Source organism: Bos taurus, chromosome 11 (assembly GCF_002263795.3).
Source record: "Bos taurus isolate L1 Dominette 01449 registration number 42190680 breed Hereford chromosome 11, ARS-UCD2.0, whole genome shotgun sequence".
Classification (NCBI taxonomy): domain Eukaryota; kingdom Metazoa; phylum Chordata; class Mammalia; order Artiodactyla; family Bovidae; genus Bos; species Bos taurus.
This window is the reverse complement of record NC_037338.1, coordinates 72,217,270-72,234,479: the sequence shown is the minus strand read 5'-3', so window position 1 is coordinate 72,234,479 and position 17,210 is coordinate 72,217,270. Positions and strand designations below refer to the sequence as shown.

The 17,210-nt window shown below is 50.8% G+C and overlaps 2 protein-coding genes across 4 annotated transcripts in view; one reads left to right on the top strand and one right to left on the bottom strand.

Moving 5' to 3' along the window:
• The first annotated feature begins 97 nt into the window (after window positions 1–97).
• KRTCAP3 (keratinocyte associated protein 3) lies at window positions 98–1,755 on the top strand. 3 transcript variants are annotated; one of them, NM_001035062.2, is given in 7 exon segments: window positions 105–165; window positions 298–482; window positions 573–632; window positions 854–1,060; window positions 1,188–1,322; window positions 1,427–1,540; window positions 1,662–1,755. In NM_001035062.2, coding segments are annotated over 6 exon segments (723 nt in total). In that variant the 5' UTR covers window positions 105–137; the 3' UTR covers window positions 1,535–1,540; window positions 1,662–1,755.
• A 78-nt stretch (window positions 1,756–1,833) lies between these two features.
• IFT172 (intraflagellar transport 172) overlaps window positions 1,834–17,210 on the bottom strand; it is a 37,577-nt gene continuing 22,200 nt past the window's right edge. The window contains exons 20-48 of the mRNA XM_003586658.6: window positions 16,959–17,051; window positions 16,390–16,467; window positions 15,902–16,150; window positions 15,644–15,722; window positions 15,360–15,480; window positions 15,026–15,170; window positions 13,751–13,840; window positions 13,058–13,155; window positions 12,758–12,893; window positions 12,552–12,668; window positions 12,072–12,214; window positions 10,121–10,214; window positions 9,895–9,959; window positions 9,522–9,702; window positions 9,181–9,290; window positions 8,897–9,026; window positions 6,038–6,136; window positions 5,746–5,855; window positions 5,556–5,619; window positions 5,373–5,459; window positions 4,978–5,094; window positions 4,312–4,422; window positions 4,002–4,121; window positions 3,408–3,503; window positions 3,130–3,189; window positions 2,946–3,044; window positions 2,489–2,642; window positions 2,196–2,287; window positions 1,834–1,974 (exon numbers count right to left, since the gene is read on the bottom strand). Coding sequence (XP_003586706.1) covers window positions 1,885–1,974; window positions 2,196–2,287; window positions 2,489–2,642; window positions 2,946–3,044; window positions 3,130–3,189; window positions 3,408–3,503; window positions 4,002–4,121; window positions 4,312–4,422; window positions 4,978–5,094; window positions 5,373–5,459; window positions 5,556–5,619; window positions 5,746–5,855; window positions 6,038–6,136; window positions 8,897–9,026; window positions 9,181–9,290; window positions 9,522–9,702; window positions 9,895–9,959; window positions 10,121–10,214; window positions 12,072–12,214; window positions 12,552–12,668; window positions 12,758–12,893; window positions 13,058–13,155; window positions 13,751–13,840; window positions 15,026–15,170; window positions 15,360–15,480; window positions 15,644–15,722; window positions 15,902–16,150; window positions 16,390–16,467; window positions 16,959–17,051 — 3,228 coding nt within the window. The 3' untranslated portion in view covers window positions 1,834–1,884. The remainder of the gene's footprint in view (window positions 1,975–2,195; window positions 2,288–2,488; window positions 2,643–2,945; window positions 3,045–3,129; window positions 3,190–3,407; window positions 3,504–4,001; window positions 4,122–4,311; window positions 4,423–4,977; window positions 5,095–5,372; window positions 5,460–5,555; window positions 5,620–5,745; window positions 5,856–6,037; window positions 6,137–8,896; window positions 9,027–9,180; window positions 9,291–9,521; window positions 9,703–9,894; window positions 9,960–10,120; window positions 10,215–12,071; window positions 12,215–12,551; window positions 12,669–12,757; window positions 12,894–13,057; window positions 13,156–13,750; window positions 13,841–15,025; window positions 15,171–15,359; window positions 15,481–15,643; window positions 15,723–15,901; window positions 16,151–16,389; window positions 16,468–16,958; window positions 17,052–17,210) is intronic.

Here is a 17,210-nt window from a genome sequence, read left to right as displayed (position 1 = left end):
TGGTGTGTCCCGCTGTCCGCCAGGGGGCGCGGAGGCCGGACCGCAGGTGTGCCGGGCGGGCAGAGCCCGCCGGGGCGCGGGGGCGGAGCCAGGGCCGGCAGGTAAGAGCTGCCCCGCGGCGAGCGCCGACGGACGGGATGAGGTGCCGCCGCCTCTGGGCTTTCGGTAATTTCCGGCCCCTCCGGCCTTGTTTTCCCCCGAGGGCCCACCCTGGACCCGCCCTCGGGCCAGTGGCCGACCTGGGGTGGCCTCCGGCTCCTCAGCCGGCTCAGCGCGCCCCTCGCCTGTGCCTTGCAGACGCGGCCCGGGGCCCCCGGCGGCTCATGCGGGTGGGCCTGGCGCTGATCCTGGTGGGCCACGTGAACCTGTTGCTGGGGGCCGTGCTGCACGGCACCGTCCTGCGGCACGTGGCCAACCCCCGCGGCGCCGTCACCCCGGAGTACACCACCGCCAATGTCATCTCCGTGGGCTCAGGGCTGCTGGTGAGCGCGGCGGGGCGGGGCGAGCCGGGGCAGGGGCGCGGGCGGTGGGGGCCGCCGAGCGGTGCGGGCCTCAGGTTTCGTTTCTTCCAGAGCGTTTCCTTGGGACTTGTGGCCCTTTTGGCGTCCAGGAATCTTTTTCGCCCACGATTGGTGAGATTTCTGGAGCTTTAAGGAGGAGGCCTGGTGCCAGGGAAGAGGGCAGGGTGTGTGTGTGTGTGCCGGGGGTGGGGGTGGGGGGTGGGGGGAGGCGCCTGATTCAGCTTCGTCTTTAGTGGGAGAGCGAGCCCCAAATAAGAGTAACCGAGGTGTCTGGTCAGTGGGCGAGGCAGCCACCCCCCAGGCTGCTCACCCTGACCTCCTTCCCCTGCCAGCACTGGGCCCTGCTGGCGCTAGCGCTGGTGAACCTTCTCTTGTCTGCTGCCTGCTCCCTGGGCCTCCTCCTCGCTGTGTCCCTCACTGTGGCCAATGGCGGCCGTCGTCTTATTGCTGACTGCCACCCAGGACTGCTGGATCCTTTGGTACCGCTGGACCAGGGGTCTGGACATGCTGACTGCCCCTTTGACCCCACGAAAATCTATGTGAGTCCAATTCTCTCCTCAGCCTTTTTGCAGTCCACAGAGCCTGGGTCCTGCCCTTTAATCACCCGCACTTGCCACTCCTGCCTGACTTCCTCTCCTTGTCTCCCGCCCTTCCTTCACCTTTTAGGACACAGCCTTGGCTCTCTGGATCCCTTCTGTGTTCATGTCTGCAGCCGAGGCTGCTCTCTCTGGTTACTGCTGTGTGGCTGCACTCACCCTGCGTGGGGTAGGGCCCTGTAGGAAGGATGGGCTACAGGAGCAGGTAAGGAAGATGAACAGGAAGGGCTCATTCTACACAGATTGTGTTGAAGAGACGCTGGATTATATAACTGAGGGCTGGAGCACTAATCCCACCCTTTTGTGTAGCTGGAGGAGCTGACAGAGCTTGAATTTCCTAAACGTAAATGGCAGGAAAATGTGCAGCTACTGGACCAAACGCGAGAAATCCGGACCTCACAGAAAAGTTGGGTTTAGGGCCAGGTAATGGGCCAGGAGGACTGTGGCCTGGGAAAGGGCAGTGGTAGGGAGCACGCCTGGAACTGGGTTGAGTCCTTTGCTATGCTGCTGGCCCTCTGACCAGGCTCTCCCTTCTGTCAAGCAGGTGCAGGTCCGAAGGCTCCGTCCACAAGGGTTTTCCATTGACCCCTAGGATATGTTTATATAGTAACAGCTATAATAAAAGGACCTCTCTTCTACTTGATTATGTTTCCTTTTTGGGGAAAGGGGTGCTGGGCTAGTGTTGGGGGTGACCTTGTTCAAAGAATACAGTGGTCTCGGTTACTTACAAGACTTTAATGAAGGATGGAACCTACTGACTCTCCCAGTTACTGGAAAGAGAAGCTGGTGCTGGGCAGCCCCCCGCACCACTGACTGATGAACTTCAGCACATCTTGGCACATGGGGCTGTGGGAGGTCTGTGAGCAAACAAGAGCAGGAGAGGGACTCAGCAGTACTGGGAAGAACATTCCCGATAGAGGGAAAACCAGCTCCATCTCAGTGTGGGGAGCAGGCTGTGGGGCCCTGCACCTGCCTTCTTGACAGTCCACCCCCAACACATACACACCACCCCAGTGGTTGGTGCTGGTTGGTCTTCAGTGTTCTCCCTGCCCTCAGCCCTCAAGCCTTCCTCTCTAACCTTGATAGCCATAAGGAACTTGTTCCAGTTCTTCTTGTTAGCTGCCTTCCCTGGCCGCTTAAATTCAATTTTGTTCCTCAGAATGGGGTATCCTGGGGGTTGGAGGGAGAAAAAAGATGAATTGGAGTGTGAGAGGGATTGAGAGGGAATAACAAAGAGCAAGTGAGGGGCAGAAAGTAGGATGTTCTTGTCTTCTGCATCCTTTACTGAATCACAGTAAAACAGGATCTTGATCCTGCTGTTTCCCCCTCCTTTCCACCCAGCACAGAATATGGTGCTCTAGGGTTCTGTACCTGTAATGAGGCAGGGCAGGGCCCGAACTCCAGTGCTGGCCGCCACCAGGGAAGCCTCGTAGGCCCCACGCTCATCCCGAGGTAGAACCTGCTCCAGCCGCTGGTCCATTGAGACTGTGAGAACCCAGTCTCGAACCTCTTCTCGCTGAGCCTCCTGGGAAGAACCGAGCAGCTTCACGCAGGGCAGGGCAAGTGGAGGGTGGTAAGGAAGGGGTTTGCTAAGCTGTCATCCCATGTACCATCTTTCACCCACGAATGAAACTCCTTGCACTGGCGGCCAATTGCAGCCTTAGCTTTTTCCTCTGCTTCTACTTTCACTGAAGGGATAGTGAGAGCTGGGGCCCCTCCAAAGACATCGCTGTCTGATGCCATCAGAGTGTTGGGAGGACCATCCTTAAGAGTGTCCTCCCTTCCAGTGCAGTCATGCTCGAGAGGCCTCCTGTTTCTGTGCCCTTACCGGGACGTGCTGCTTGGCTGGGAGTGGCACCTCAAAGGGAATGTCTGTGTCCTGAAAGTCAGAGTGGTCAAGGGCATCCAGGGTCCCTTCTTCAATTGCCTGTGGCAGAGCGGGCAGCCATGAGATGGGCACAGCTTGTGACAGGCCAAACCTTGCAACTTCTGGGCACAACTGCCCTACTCACATCAGTCAGATCCAAAAAGCGGTTGAGGAAGATGAAGGCCATGTTCTCCCAGCCAACTGCCTGTAACAGAGAAATGTCAGTAGGAGTGAGCAGCTGGCCTTGGCTGTTGTTTTTCCAGGATGCAGGGGGGAGAATCCAGGAAGATGGAGGAAAATGATATCCTCCACCACATCAGCCCACACTCAGCTCTGCTCTAACTTGAGCAGCTGGGACAGTCTACCTTCCAACTTTTCTTCCTTCTCTCCTCGGCCCCACCCTGGGTTGGCCCCGTTGCTCACCTTGGCAGCAGTGCCTGCTTCATAGAAGGCCTTATCTGCAGGTAGTAGTTGGGTGTGACGCAAGAGTGAAACAGAAAGCCTGGCAGCTACAGTTTCCTGTGGATTAAAGCATTATGATTCTGGCCCTATAGTGACTGAACTACCAGACTAATGATCTTATAACTAAAGCAGCCATAGAACCAGAAGATCAACGATCAATATTAAATTGCTCTGAGTCATGGTCTGAGCTTTTTTCATCTGCACAAGAGAACTAGGCCTAGGTTATTTCCTCCCACCTCTAGAATTCCATCATCCAACTACAGTAACTCAATATAGTATCATGAATAAGCTAAAAGTATGTATCTTTTATAAGAGGTCAATGTAGAAATCATGGAATTAGAATGTTTGAGCATAAGGAGGCTGGAGCTGTGTGGGCACAGAGCCCTAAGAAGGTCAAAGGGATGCAGAAAGGAAACCATCTCAGCAAGGGCTAAAGATTTCTTTAAATGGAAAAGAGACTAGGGGAGAAGTGGGCCAAGCTTGAGACTGTCCTGAACTTGCATTCATTCAGGTTCACGCATGTGAAGCTCAGTGCCCCTCCCTGCTCCATCTCACCAGCTCTTTGACGCTCTGGGCTGCAGAGCGGGTGGCGTAGTAGTGAGCAATCAACAGCATGGTCTCGAACTCCTCGTGGGCTGGAGAGTTGGCCTCACTGGACTTCACCAGGTTTTCACACTAGAGTGGGAAGAGCACACAGCCTGGGTCGGGGGTCAGAGGAGTGCCAGGGAGGGCCAGAGTGGTCAATGGATGGCTGCCCAGAGGAAGGCAGAGCTCAAGGGTGAGTCTGGGTGTGAAGGGAGAGACGAGGGCAGGGCCAGGTGGCCCGAGCAGCCCTCCAGCTCTGCTGCCCGCCTGGCTTCCTCACCAGGTTGAAGAGGACATCCCGGAGGTCAGCCCAGCTGTGATAGGCCTCAGCACTGTTGGTCCCAGGAGAGCTCACCATGTCAGTGAAGATCCTTTTGTAGATGTTGAAGTTCTGGAGGCGGAGAGGGTAGGGGAGCTGAGCGAGAGGAATACAACTACGAGAGAAAAGGGGAGTGGGGCCAAAGAAGAAAACCGGGCTGGAAATGGCATGTGGAGGAGCTGTGGGACGCTGCTGGAGAAAGTGCTGTGTTTCAGGGAAGAGAAAGAAGGAGGGTAAGAAAACACCCATCTCTTCCTAACTGGTGCTCTGTGGGTGTGGGCAGATGTGTGACTGTGAATGCACAGTCACAGTGTTAACGGCATAACACCCGGAGAGCTGTGCTGCTCAGACAGGAGAGGGGTGTTCACACTCTGGAGGAAGTTAGTCAGGCCCTCAAGGTGTGTGCAGGGCTCAGCTCTGAAAGACTGTTTCCTGTGTTAGCCTTCAGAGGGTAAATCCTCCAGAGAGGCTGTACAGTTCAGAAGAGCCTGGGCGGAGTCTCTAGGCACAATGCTCTCTAACGAAGGAATTCTTTGAGAAGACAGATCCTGAGTGGTGTGAGCAGCTGTCGAGGAGAAGGTAAGAATTTCTTTGGGGAAACATTCACTCTGAGGAGCAGGCTGGTACCTGTGGGTTAGCAGGGGCTCCATGCTGCACGTACAGGGCCAGTGCCTGGGCACAGCCACCCTCCCGGATCAGGTGAGTTGCATACAATGCCACGTATTTGTGCAGAATCTTGTAGTTCTGTTTGAGGGGTGCAGGAAAAGCAGGGGGAGGTTGGGGTCAGACCAGGCTGTGAGGGTGGGGTCCTGACTTGAGGCCATGGATTTGTTTAGGAGGCGAAGGGCATGTGCATGCCATGCTCTGACCTGATGTCAGAGCGTGAAGACTGAGCTCTCTGATGCTGATTAGGGATCTTTGGGGTTTGGCCTTTGGAGGAAGAGAGAGAGATACTCTCCAGGACAGGTTGGGAGTCAGAGGAAATACCCAGAGGGGCTGGCGTGGGAGGAAGGGACCAGTACCTGCTTGGTGGCTGTTTCAATGCACTTGTCCCACTGGCCCTGCTCCACATAGAGGTCCAAAGCAGCCACCACGTCCACACCCACTAGCTACGGACCAGTTAAAAAGACAGTTACACGAGGGAAGAAGAGGGAAAGTCTCTGAGCCTCCCTGTGCTCGCCTCCTGCTGCCTCTGCCAGTCTCACCGAGTCCACTTTGCCCTGGCTCTTGAGGAACTCTTTATAACACTGGTCCACATAGTCTTCATACCTGTGAAGGCATGCAGAAAGCTCGCACATCAAAGCCCCAGAAGCACACCCTTCCCATGAGAACTTCCTCCCAGTCTTTACAAAAGGAAGTAAAATAATTTCTAGTGAGAAGGGGTCATGAGCTTACCGGGGATCTAGCTCCTTAGCTACACGCTTGGCCTTGTTCCATTCCTCACCCTCAATGAAAGCATCGATTGCTTCCTTGACGAGGTCCAGGTTCAGATAGAGCTCTGCAGCCTACACAGGGGAAAATCTGAGACTGGAGATGTCTCTCTCCCCTCCTTCCCGCCTCTCCCTCCTGGGAACTCTGGGGAAACAGAAATGCATGCCGAGCCTGCCAGGAGACCCCCCTCCCGACTTCACACGGCTTCTACCCATCTCTGTAGAATCTTTCTGTTCAGTCCCAGTGCCCTACTTACTGCGCTGTGCTTTCCAATTCCAATCAGCTGGGGTCCCACAGCCCGAACTACTTCCAGACTACGTGGGGGAGGTAGAAACTTGATGGAGAGTTCAGCTGCCTGAGGGTTGAGCAGAAGATGGAAGTGGGCTGAGAGACAAATACTGCCCGGGGGTCCTCGACCTGCTCTATTTTTACCTCCAGATGCCAACTTTCTTGCCTTCTCCCTCACTTTCCACCCTCTGGGGCAAATTCTGCCTCATGGTCCATCAGAGCTTTTACATGACCATCAGAGGACCTATCTGTTCCTTTCAGCTCTTCCTCTTTCAGACACTCACTGCTGCCTGAGAGCACTGCATTTGGTTCTGTCACCTTTCACAAACTGGTTTCTCAAGGTCTTTGTCACAAACAGAACCCTGGTGGCATGGTGTAGAGAAAAAACCCCTAAAGCAGGAGCCCAGGACATTCTGCAACTATTTGTGTTGGGCATTTCTTTCTTTTTTTTTTTTTTTAATTTTTTGCCCCCGCCGCCGCTCTCGGGGCCCGAGGCCGCACGAACTCCCGGGCTGGGGAGGGGTGGCGCGCGGCGGGGAGGGGAGCCGTGCGGGGGAGGCAGGGGCGCCCGCGGCGGCAGCCTGTGTTGGGCATTTCTGAGTTTCAGTTTCTTCACCCATCAGAGTGATGGTTGGTCTAGATTCATACTGTCCAGAACAGCAGCCACGAGTCACATGTGGCTAGTCCTGAGATGTGCTGTAACCTCACATATTTCAAAGACTTAGTATGAAAAAAGGAATGTAGACGACCTTGATAGATTTTTATATTGATTTTGTGTTGAAATATTGATAATAGTTTTGGTATAATAGCTTAAGCAGAATATAATTATTTTCACCTTTTTCTTTACACTTATTTCAGTGTGGCTACTAGAAAATTTTAAGACTACATATATGACTTAGACCTTTGTGACCTGCATTGTATTTCTACTGGATGGTGTTGGTTTAGATGACTTTGGAGACCCCTTTCAACCATAAAACTCAGTAATTCTACAAATCCAAGTGTTCCATGAGTTCACTCTGTTTATGCTGTGATGCTGACATCCTCACCAGATTTTAACTTCCACAGAGTCTACTTCAGCTATAGTCTATGTGAATCCTCCTGGTCTTTCCCCACCTGTTCTTGCCTCTCTTCTTTACCTGCCAAACCCTTCAAGGCTTATAGTGCTCCCATCCAGAAAGCCCACCTAAAGAAGGTATAGTCATGCACAGACCTGGGTAAATAATGCCCTAGAGTAAGGTACAGCAGATGCTTCAGTTGAGTTCAGTCGCTCAGTCATGTCCGACTCTTTGCGACCTCATGAACTGCAGCATGCCAGGCTTCCCTGTTCTTCACCAACTCCCGGAGCTTGTTCAAACTCATGTACATCGAGTCACTGATGCCATCCAACCATCTCATCCTCTGTCATCCCCTTCTCCTCCCGCCTTCAATCTTTACCAGCATCAGGATCTTTTCAAATAAGTCAGTTCTTTACATCTGGTGGCCAAAGTATTGGAGTTTGAGCTTCAGCATCAGTCCTTCCAATGAATATTCACGACTGATTTCCTTTAGGATTGACTGCTTGGATCTCCTTGCAATCCAAAGGACTCTCAAGAGTCTTCTCCAACACCACAGTTCAAAAGCATCAAAGAAAGTTCAAAAGCTTTCTTTATAGTCCAACTCTCACATCCATACATGACTACTAGAAAAACCATAGCTTTGACTAGATGGGCCTTTGTTGGCAAAGTAATGTCTCTGCTTTTTAATATGCTGTCTAGGTTGGTCATAGCTTTTCTTCCAAGGAGCAAGCATCTTTTAATTTCATGGCTGCAGTGATTTTGGAGCCCCCCAAAATAAAGTCTGTCACTGTTTCCATTGTTTCCCCATCTATTTGCCATGATGTGATGGGACGGGATCCCATGATCTTAGTTTTCTGAATGTTGAGTGTTAGCCAGCTTTTTCACTCTCTTCTTTCACTTTCATCAAGAGGCTGTTTAGTTCTTCTTTGCTTTCTGCCATAAGGGTGGTGTCATCTGTATATCTGAGGTTATTGATATTTCTGCCAGCAATCTTGATTCCAGCTTGCAGATGCTTAATACCTGATAAAACTTGCTAAACTCTCAAAACCAACCTCAGTCCTTTCTACTTCCTTCCCTTCCAACTTCAAGGGACTATTCAATGACAAGGCCTCACAAACTTTTGGGAAATTCTGCAGGGGCATCTGCACAACATTTTCAGGGACTGATCAGTCTCACCCCTTCATAACTTCTAATACCCTATTTCTCTGCATCTGAGGCACATCATTAAAATATACATGTATCCCCATCACAAAGACCCTAAGAATCCATCTTAGAATTGATGAAACATACTAGCTTGGCTTAATCTGCCAGAGGCTTTTTTTCAGGAGTTGCTGAGTGGAGGAGGGGCCTCTGCTTTTCTCACAGCCTCCATCTGGCCCAGTTTCAGGGTCTGGATTTGCCCTTCCAACTCTGGCCCTAGGCCTACTCTTCCCTCACAAGGCCTTCCTGACCCCTCCAGGCCACAGAGATCTCGCTCTTCTCTGAACTCTACTTGAACTTCACTAGTGAACTTCCGTCTTCACTAAGTTGCAGTATTAACCAACTGAGCCATGTGTTAGTCTACCTTCCCCCAATGTCTGTCTCTCCGGGTTCTGTTTTATATCCCTTTTTATAGCCTTCATAGATTCTGGTCTAGTATCCATCAGGCACTCAGTAGACACCTGCTACCTGACTGAAAACAAAGACACGGGAGGAAAACGCTGAATGACTGAGAAGGAATGCTGGGTGTGAATGGAGGCGGGGAGCAGAGCCCGGCGGGTGTGGCACCTCACCTTCAGCCAGCACTTCTCCACCAGGCTGCTGCTTCCTGCGTCCCGCACTTTGAGGTAGCAGTCGACTGCACGGCTGTACTCTCCAGCCTGTTCCCACTGTCGAGCCTGTTCCACCAGACCCTCCATGCCCCTGTGTGGACGAGAGCCCTTGTGACCAGGACAGGGAAGGGGCAGTGTGGCTGAGCCTGTGTGCACCTTCTGACCCACCCTCAGTCCTGCCAACATTTCCTGGTCCCCTGGCTTCATACCTGGCCCCATTCTTTCCTGGAGCCCTGGCTTCATACCTGGCCCCTTTCTTGGTAGCTTCCCGTTCATACTCTTCCTGCAGTGCCTCCAGCTGGCCGGGCACGTAGTCCTTGCAAATCCGCAGGGCATCGCTCCATAGTCCGGCCTCCTGCTCAGATTTCCAGGTATCAGGATGGCATGACAGCTTCCCACTGCACACAGGCCCACCACTATAGCCCACTGGTCCCTGGGTCCTTGGACCTCTTTTCCTCCTTCCCTCTGCTCTTCCCCCTTCCCCAGGGTTAACCTTCTCAAACACAGGGTTCATTGTAGTGTGCTATGGGCTCTCCTACCTCTCACCCTTCCTCATGGGATTCCTCCCCTGAATCTGCTGCCCCACCTTATAGTAATTGAGGGCCAGGCCTGGTCTCTGGGCCCGAAGCAGCAGCCCTTCTGCTTTCTGGAAGTCCTTCTCCTCCAAGGCCCCCCGAGCCTGCCCCACGAGCACCTCGGCGACACTATCAGGGTCATGGGCCTCGGCCACACGCTGAGCTGCCTCCCAGTCCTGGTTATGGACAAACCTGTTTCCAGATGAGGACAGAGAGGAGGCTGCGTATAGGACTGAGGCCTCAATGATGAGAGGCAAACAACCGTGTCACTGAGGGGGGATAAGAGTTATTGGTACTAGGTTTAGATGAAGGTGAAAATGACAACGAGAGGCCCTGGGGCTGAGTCTGGGAGGACAGGATTAGGGAATTTGTGGGGTAACTCACATGAGGACTGCTTCCTTGGGTTTACCGGCCTTGATAAATTCAGCTTCAGCCTCTTCAAATTTTCCCTGGAGGGAGAGGGAAACAGCCATACACGATGAGGACGAGACTGGCACCCCAGGCAGCCGTGAGACAGGAGATCTGAATGCCTGGCAGGAGTGGACCAGGGCATGGGAAGGAGGGCTCTGTGGTCAGAGTCAAAAGCAATGGGGAAGAACCACATCCATACCTCATCCTCCAGGTACATAGCGTATCGGAGATGGATCTCAGGGGTTTTGTGCTTGAGGGCCAGCCGGGAGAGTTCAAAAGCAAATTCAAAGGAGCTGAAATGGGAGGTCCAAACAAGGTTTGTCTACACTATACTTCCTTTTATAAGAGAAGAGAAACGGAGGGCACAGATTGAGGGGAAGAAAAGGGGCAGATTTTTAAAAATCAACAAAATGATAAGAGAAGCACAGAGAGTGCAATACCAACAGGCAGGAAGGACCCCAGGTGCTTCCACCACCTCCCACAGAGCCACATCTGCACTAGCAGGAAAACAATCTTCCGGAAACAAGTAAAACCACCCAGAGCAATTTGACTCATTGCAGGATTCCTACTGGTGTTCTTAAAATTTGCTTAAGAAAACCTCGCTTTTGGGCAGAAGTCTTGAATAGATGTTTGCCAAAAGAGGATATACAGATTGCTAACATGAAAACATGAAAAGATGCTTAACAGCAATAATCATCAGAGAAATGCAAGTCAAAACCACAATGAGATAACAACGCACATCTGTCAGAATGGCTATCATCAAAAAAGATCTACAAATAACAAATGCTGGTGAGGATATGGAGAGAAGGGAACCCTTATGAAATGTTGGTGGGAATATAATTTGGTGTAGCCACTATGGAAAACAGTATGGAGGTTCCTCAAAAAACTGAAAAACAGAACTACCATAAGATCCAACAATTATACTCCTGGGTATATAGCTGAAGAAAACAAAAACACTACAGATACAGGAACCCCAATGTTCAGAGTAGCATTATTTGCAATAGCCAAGATATGGAAGCAACCAAGTGTCCATCAACAGATAAATTAATAAAGAAGATGTCTCACACACACACACACACACACATGAATATTCAGTTCACTTCAGTTCAGTTCAGTCGCTCAGTCGTGTCCGACTCTGTCATAAAAAATGAAAATTTGCCATTTCCAACAACATGGATGGACCAGGAAGATATTATGCTTAGTAAAATAAGTCAGACAAAGACAAATACTATAGGTTATTACTTATATATGAAATCTAAAAAATGAAACAAACAAATGAAAATAACAAAACAGGAACAGACTCACCGATATAGAGAACAAACCAGTAGTTACCAGTGGGGAGAGGAAAAGGGGGAAGGGTAAGACGGATAAGGAGATTAAGAGGTACAAACTACTCGGTATAAATAAACTACAAGGATACATTACACAGCACAGGGAACACAGCCAATGTTTTATAATAACCTTAAATGGAGTATAATCTATACAAAATACTGAATCACCACGTGGGACACCTGAAACAAATATTGTAAATCAACTACACTTCAAAAAATTAATAATTTAACTTAATTAAAAAAAAGAAAAGCTCATTTTGCATTTAATGGAATCACATTTCCATTGTGTGTGTATTGCTTAGTTGCTCAGTCATGTCCAGCTCTTTCTGACCCTATAGACTGTGGCCCACCAGGCTCCTCTATCCATGGGATTCTCCAGGCAAGAATACTAGAGTAGGTTGCCATTTCCTTCTCCAGGGGAATCTTCCCAACTCAGGGATCAAAACCAAGTCTCCTGTATTGCAGGTAGATTCTTTACCATCTGAGCCACTGGAGAGACCTACACTTTACTCACATCACACATTACTCAGCAGTAAATTACAGGCTTAGAGCATTTTAGCTTTAAAAATTGTTCTCTTTCCTCCTTTCTCCTTAGAACAGCCAAAGATTAAACACCCTTCTGAGCCCCCAGGGGAACAGGAGCAGAATTACTAATTCATTCTTGCCTCTCTATCAAGCTCTTCCAAGGATCTCTCCTTACCACATTTCTTCACTCTTGCTTCAGCCTCTAGAAATGCTTTTAAGTTATACATCAATTTTCTTTCTCTATATAGAGGCTGTCTGGAATGGGGCCCCCAGAGAGAAGGCTTGGGGCCTCACCAGTTGTCAGCAGCATGGTCAATAGCAGCTTCCAGGAGTCCCAGCTTGTTGAGCAGTCTCACGGCAGCCTCTCCTCCTAGGCTTTTCGCCCACAGATAGGCCACGTGTTTGTGGGCATTAGCTCCTCCATGAGCCTTGGCCACCTGAAAAGCAAAGCCCCTTGGCAACCCTCCAACACAGGGGTACATGGCTGCTCCCTTGTCATCTCTGACTTGACCTCAGCTTGGAAAAAGATCAGGTACCTCTCCAGAGCAGTAGGAAGAGGGCTAAATTTCAGCTCTATTAACCTGATTAGGGTCCAAGGATGGATTTCAGGTCGTTCACAAACCATTAAAATTGTATGTGAAATTTTGTGTGTAGGTGTGGACTTTTTTCAAAGACACCCACGACCAGTTTAAAATTAGACAGTTACTTGAGCGTGGGAAAGCAGGTTGGAAGGACCCTGTACATCCTTACCCAGTAAGGTGAAGACCTCCTTACCCGGTAAGCCTCTTCCCAAAGCCCATTGGACCGGTACATGTTCACTGTCGCCTTCCACTCCTGGGCCTCAAGGTAGTGATACTCAGCCTCCTGGAGTCGGCCCTCGGCCTCCAGCTCCTGGGGAAGGAGAGGCAAGTCAGGATGGGGAGAAGGGCAGATGGAGCCTCTTTGGGGGAGAAATGGGCAGCAGCAGGAGAAGGGCTCACCTTGCCCAGATGCAGGTGTGTGTCACTGAGGAGGTCTGGGTGGTGCTTCCCTACTAAGCGGATCATATCATCATACAACTTGTGCTTTTTGAACATGGTGATGGCAAGATCAGGCTCTTCCACGGTCACATATAGCCTGGGGACAGGAGAAACACCTGTGGCCTCCTAGACCCAGATTCCTGCTGTGAGAGTCGTTCCTAAGGGATTCTGTCCCTGTCTTCTGGGCAGAGGGCATATATCTGCAGACCCCAGCCCTCAAGCCCCGTATCCCGCTACACCTCTCCTGGGGCCATGGCTCACCTTTCAGCCTCTCGGTACTTGCCCTGCTTCTCCATCTCCTGAGCCTGAGTGATGTACAGCACCGAGACATCTTCTGGTCTCATGCACTTCATGGCCAGCTGTGCAGACACAGAGGGTCAGGGCAGCCTCAGGCACTAATTCCCAAGGGAAGCAGAGGGCAACACAGAGTGGACAGGGAAGTGGGGTTTCTTCAAGGAAGTCTGTTTTCACAAGAACTCTGAACTTTCCCAATAAGCACAGGAGTTTGGTTATTGCCACTCTCCTACTCAGCTCAGGGATCCCGAGTCCATAAGGAGCAGAGTAAGAACTACATTCTGCTAAGGCAGGAGGGTCAGAGATGCCCTGTGCTGGGTGGGGGCACCCGATCCCACTAACTTACTCCTATTGCACCCACTGGGCTCTGGGAGCATGAACGAGAACAGTTACCAGTGTAACTAGAGCTCCAGCAGAGGTATTTCAGATTCCCAGCTCCCAAGGCCATCTGCTCTCTTCAGAATTGCAGGTTTGGGAACTAGAGCCTCTCACGATCCTTGCCTTTCCTTTTGGCTAGGCATCAGTTACCCAGACCGTACTCTGGTACTCTTCCTTGGCTTGCAGGGAGCCCAGTGAAGTGGGGAGATTAGCGACTAGGGGAAGGGACAACACAGCCATGAAGGTAGCATTCTCTTCTCATGAATGTCACCCATTGCCCACCTTGTGGGCTTGCTCCCAGCGGCCAGCCTGGGTGTACATGTCTATGGCGTCTTTCGTCCGGTCTCCCTTAGTGTAGAGCTCTTCCGCAATCTGCAGGTGAGACAGGGAGAGGCACAAGGTCAGAGTGACAGAGTGAAAGCAGCCTGGAGGAGGAAAGAACAAACTTCAGCTGGGAGGGAGCAGAGCCTGGAACTCCATTAGCGTACAGTCACAGAGAAGACAAGGTGACTGTAGGTGTCTCAGGCTTTCTTCTGTTTCGATAAAAGACCAGCCCCAAACAGTATGAGGACAATACAGTGGGAGTTTAAGATTACTTTGCTAACAAAGGTCTGTCTAGTCAAAGCTATGGTTTTTCCAGTAGTCATGTATGGATGTGAGAGTTGGAATATAAAGAAAGCTTTTGAACTTTCTTTGATGCTTTTGAACTGTGGTGTTGGAGAAGACTCTTGAGAGTCCCTTGGACTGCAAGGAGATCCAAGCAGTCAATCCTAAAGGAAATCAGTCGTGAATATTCATTGGAAGGACTGATGCTGAAGCTCAAACTCCAATACTTTGGCCACCTGATGCAAAGAACTGACTCACTGGAAAAGACCCTGATACTGGGAAAGATTGAAGGCAGGAGGAGAAGGAGATGAGATGGTTGGATGGCATTACCAACTTAATGGACATGAGTTTGAGTAAACTCCAGGAGTTGGTGATTGTCAGGGAGGCCTGGTGTGCTGCAGTCCGTGGGGTTGCAAAGAGTTGGACACAACTGAGTGGCTGAACTGAACTTAAGATGGCCTCATGTTTTTGCAGTCCATGATGATTCTATACTGTAAATATGTTGGTGATACTCTTTTTTTTTTAATTTAAAAAAATTTTATTGAGGTATAGTTAATTTACAATGTTGTGTTAACTTCCGCTTCAGTTTTATATATATATACACACACACACATATATATATATATTCTTTTCCACTATGGTTTATTACAGGATATTGAATATAGTTCCCTGTGCTATACAATAGGACCTTGTTTATCCATCCTATATATAATAGTTTGCATCTGCTAATGTTGAAGTTATTCTTGAAGCATCTCTCATGCTAGAGACCTGCTTTATATGTCTGGGAGAGGGTTCTGTGTCATGTCAGAATGAAACGGTGGTGTGTTTCATTTAGGGTGGTGACACTGTTGGGCCCCAGTAAGAAGGATCTAGTGAGGTGGTCCTTCTGGGCTCTCTCCTCATCCTCCTGTACTATACTGCTTCATGCTGCAGAAAGGGGCTGTCCCTCACCTCATACTCCTGCAGCGATGCATAGTGTTGGGCCACACGAGGATAGTATTTGGACGCAGTGTTCCGGTCCTGCAGATCTAATATATAAATTGCCTTCTTCCACTGGCGGGCACCCAGGGCAGCCTCAATTGCTTTAATGGAGCACCTGGCATAGTTGGAAAAGGGATAAATGTATATGAGGAAAGAGGAAAATGGATGGAGGTAGAGATGCCTCAAGCATACACCAACCCACATTTGGGGATCTCCCTTGTTTTAGTGAGGCCTTGGTGCCCTTGCTGTCCCATCACCTCTCACCTCATGTCCAAATGCCCTCTGCACCCCTGGACCACCACACCTGGCTTCGATGTAATGATTAATGGCCGCATCAAGCTGCTTCTGCTGCACCAAGTGGTCCCCCCACGCCTCCTCTAGTCTCACCACTTCCACTGGGAATGCCAACCGAGCCAGCTCCACCGCTGCCGGAGACAGAGAGGGCATTCAGTGCAGGCTTCGGGTACCATGAGGCAGAGAAGTGAGGCGTGGAGTACAAGAGAGAAGTGGAGGGATGGGGGATCCCTGAAGCCAGGTGTCAGGGGACTGTTAAGGCAGGAGTCCGCAATACTGTGGACTGGCCAGTACCTTTCATGAATGCGCTGCCTTTACAGTAGCACTCCAGAGCCCGCTGTGGATTTCGAATCTTCTCAAAGAGATCACCTGCCTGTTAACACATCCCATGTTACTTCAAAGACACCCCTACTACACAAAAATCAACTGTCAGTCCCCAGCGTGGAGGATTCAGCCAGCACTCAGGGAGGGCTGTGCACTCCAAGACACCACTGCGTAGGAGAGGGCACTGAGCCCTGGGGGCTACGGGATGGGAACTGGAAGCCAGGGTACCCGTTCATACAGCTCGCCCTTGATCAGGGCAGCAGTGATGTGCTCCACCAGCTCCGTGTTGGCCAGCAGTTCCTCTCGGTTCAGCACCAGCCGAGCAGCCTTGGCGGGGAGCCCAGCTTTGAGGTAGAGGCTGATGGCTGCTAGCCCATCCCCTTGGCTCTCCTGAAGCTCGCCTGCCCGCTCCTCTTGCTGTGTGTCCATCAGCCACTGGTAGTAACCCCGACGCAGCTTCTCTAGGGCTGGGTGCCCCTGACATGCAGCAGAAGAGAACCAGGAGTCACGCCCCTCCTTCCTGCCCCGCTGCTTCCCATCATGTCCAATCCCACTGTAACAGCCGAAATCCTCCCAGTCACCAGCGGCCCAACTCCCCGCACTATGAGGTCCAGCCCCAACACTGTTCCAGCTCCTGCAGCCTCCTTGACAAGAAGGGGTTTCTGATACTGGTGGGCCCTAGTTCTGAACAACTGTGGGGAAGACAGAACCGGTACCTTGGCCTCAGCCACAGCGATACATTCATCCCAGCGGTGTAGCTCCTGGTACATGTCCATGGCCTCCTCAACGGCGTTCTAGGGGAGGCCGGGCAGAGGGAGGAGGGACACCAGGAAGACACGAGGATCAGAAATTAGCAAGCGCTCCTCAGCCTGGCTGAGATGCCAGTCTGTGTGGGTTGAAAGCTTCATCCTTAGTATGAAACTAAAAGAAGCATAAGCTTCAGGGCACCTTATTTGCACAGGCTCCTTCCAAAGCAACTTTTCTTAAAGAAGGCTTCTCAAACTGAATAAGCATTGGGCCTCACAAAATTGGGATCTATCTCCATGCACAAGAATTGTGGAGAACAAAGGGAGATGGTAGACTTTCTATGAAGTAAAGAAGTGATTGTCAGAATGAACCCAGAGGAGGAAATTATGGAGCAGTGAAATTCACTGTATAAACCTTTTTAAAGTTTCTCTCCAGGCCTCTGATAGCCCAGCTGACCAGTGCTCATTCTTCCTCTGAGTTTGCTTCACTTTTTTCCTCTCTGATTCCCTCTTCCATCCAGCTCCTCTGCTCCTATTACCTGTTCTAAGAAGATCATTTCCGCCAGCTTGTAGTTCTTCTCCAGCATGGCTAGTCGTGCTCGGACCTGATAAAAATCTGTTCCTTCTCCACCCTGTGGGAAAAAAGAAGGTTCTGGTTATTCTGTTGGTGCCCACGAACAATTCTGTCTGTGTAAGTGGAGACAGGAAGGTCAGAGAGATGTGGAGGCTAAAGGCTTAGGAAGCTGAAAAACTTGGGGCTTAGAGGCTTGAGGTTGGCAAACAACTCCAAA

Coding starts and splice junctions, on each gene's coding strand:
- KRTCAP3 (XM_010810196.4), top strand. CDS start 138: ATGAGGTGCCGCCGCCTCTGGGCTTTCGGTAATTTCCGGCCCCTCCGG. Junction 483..572: donor CCGTGGGCTCAGGGCTGCTG/GTGAGCGCGGCG, acceptor CGTTTCTTCCAG/AGCGTTTCCTTGGGACTTGT. Junction 1,061..1,187: donor TTGACCCCACGAAAATCTAT/GTGAGTCCAATT, acceptor TTCACCTTTTAG/GACACAGCCTTGGCTCTCTG.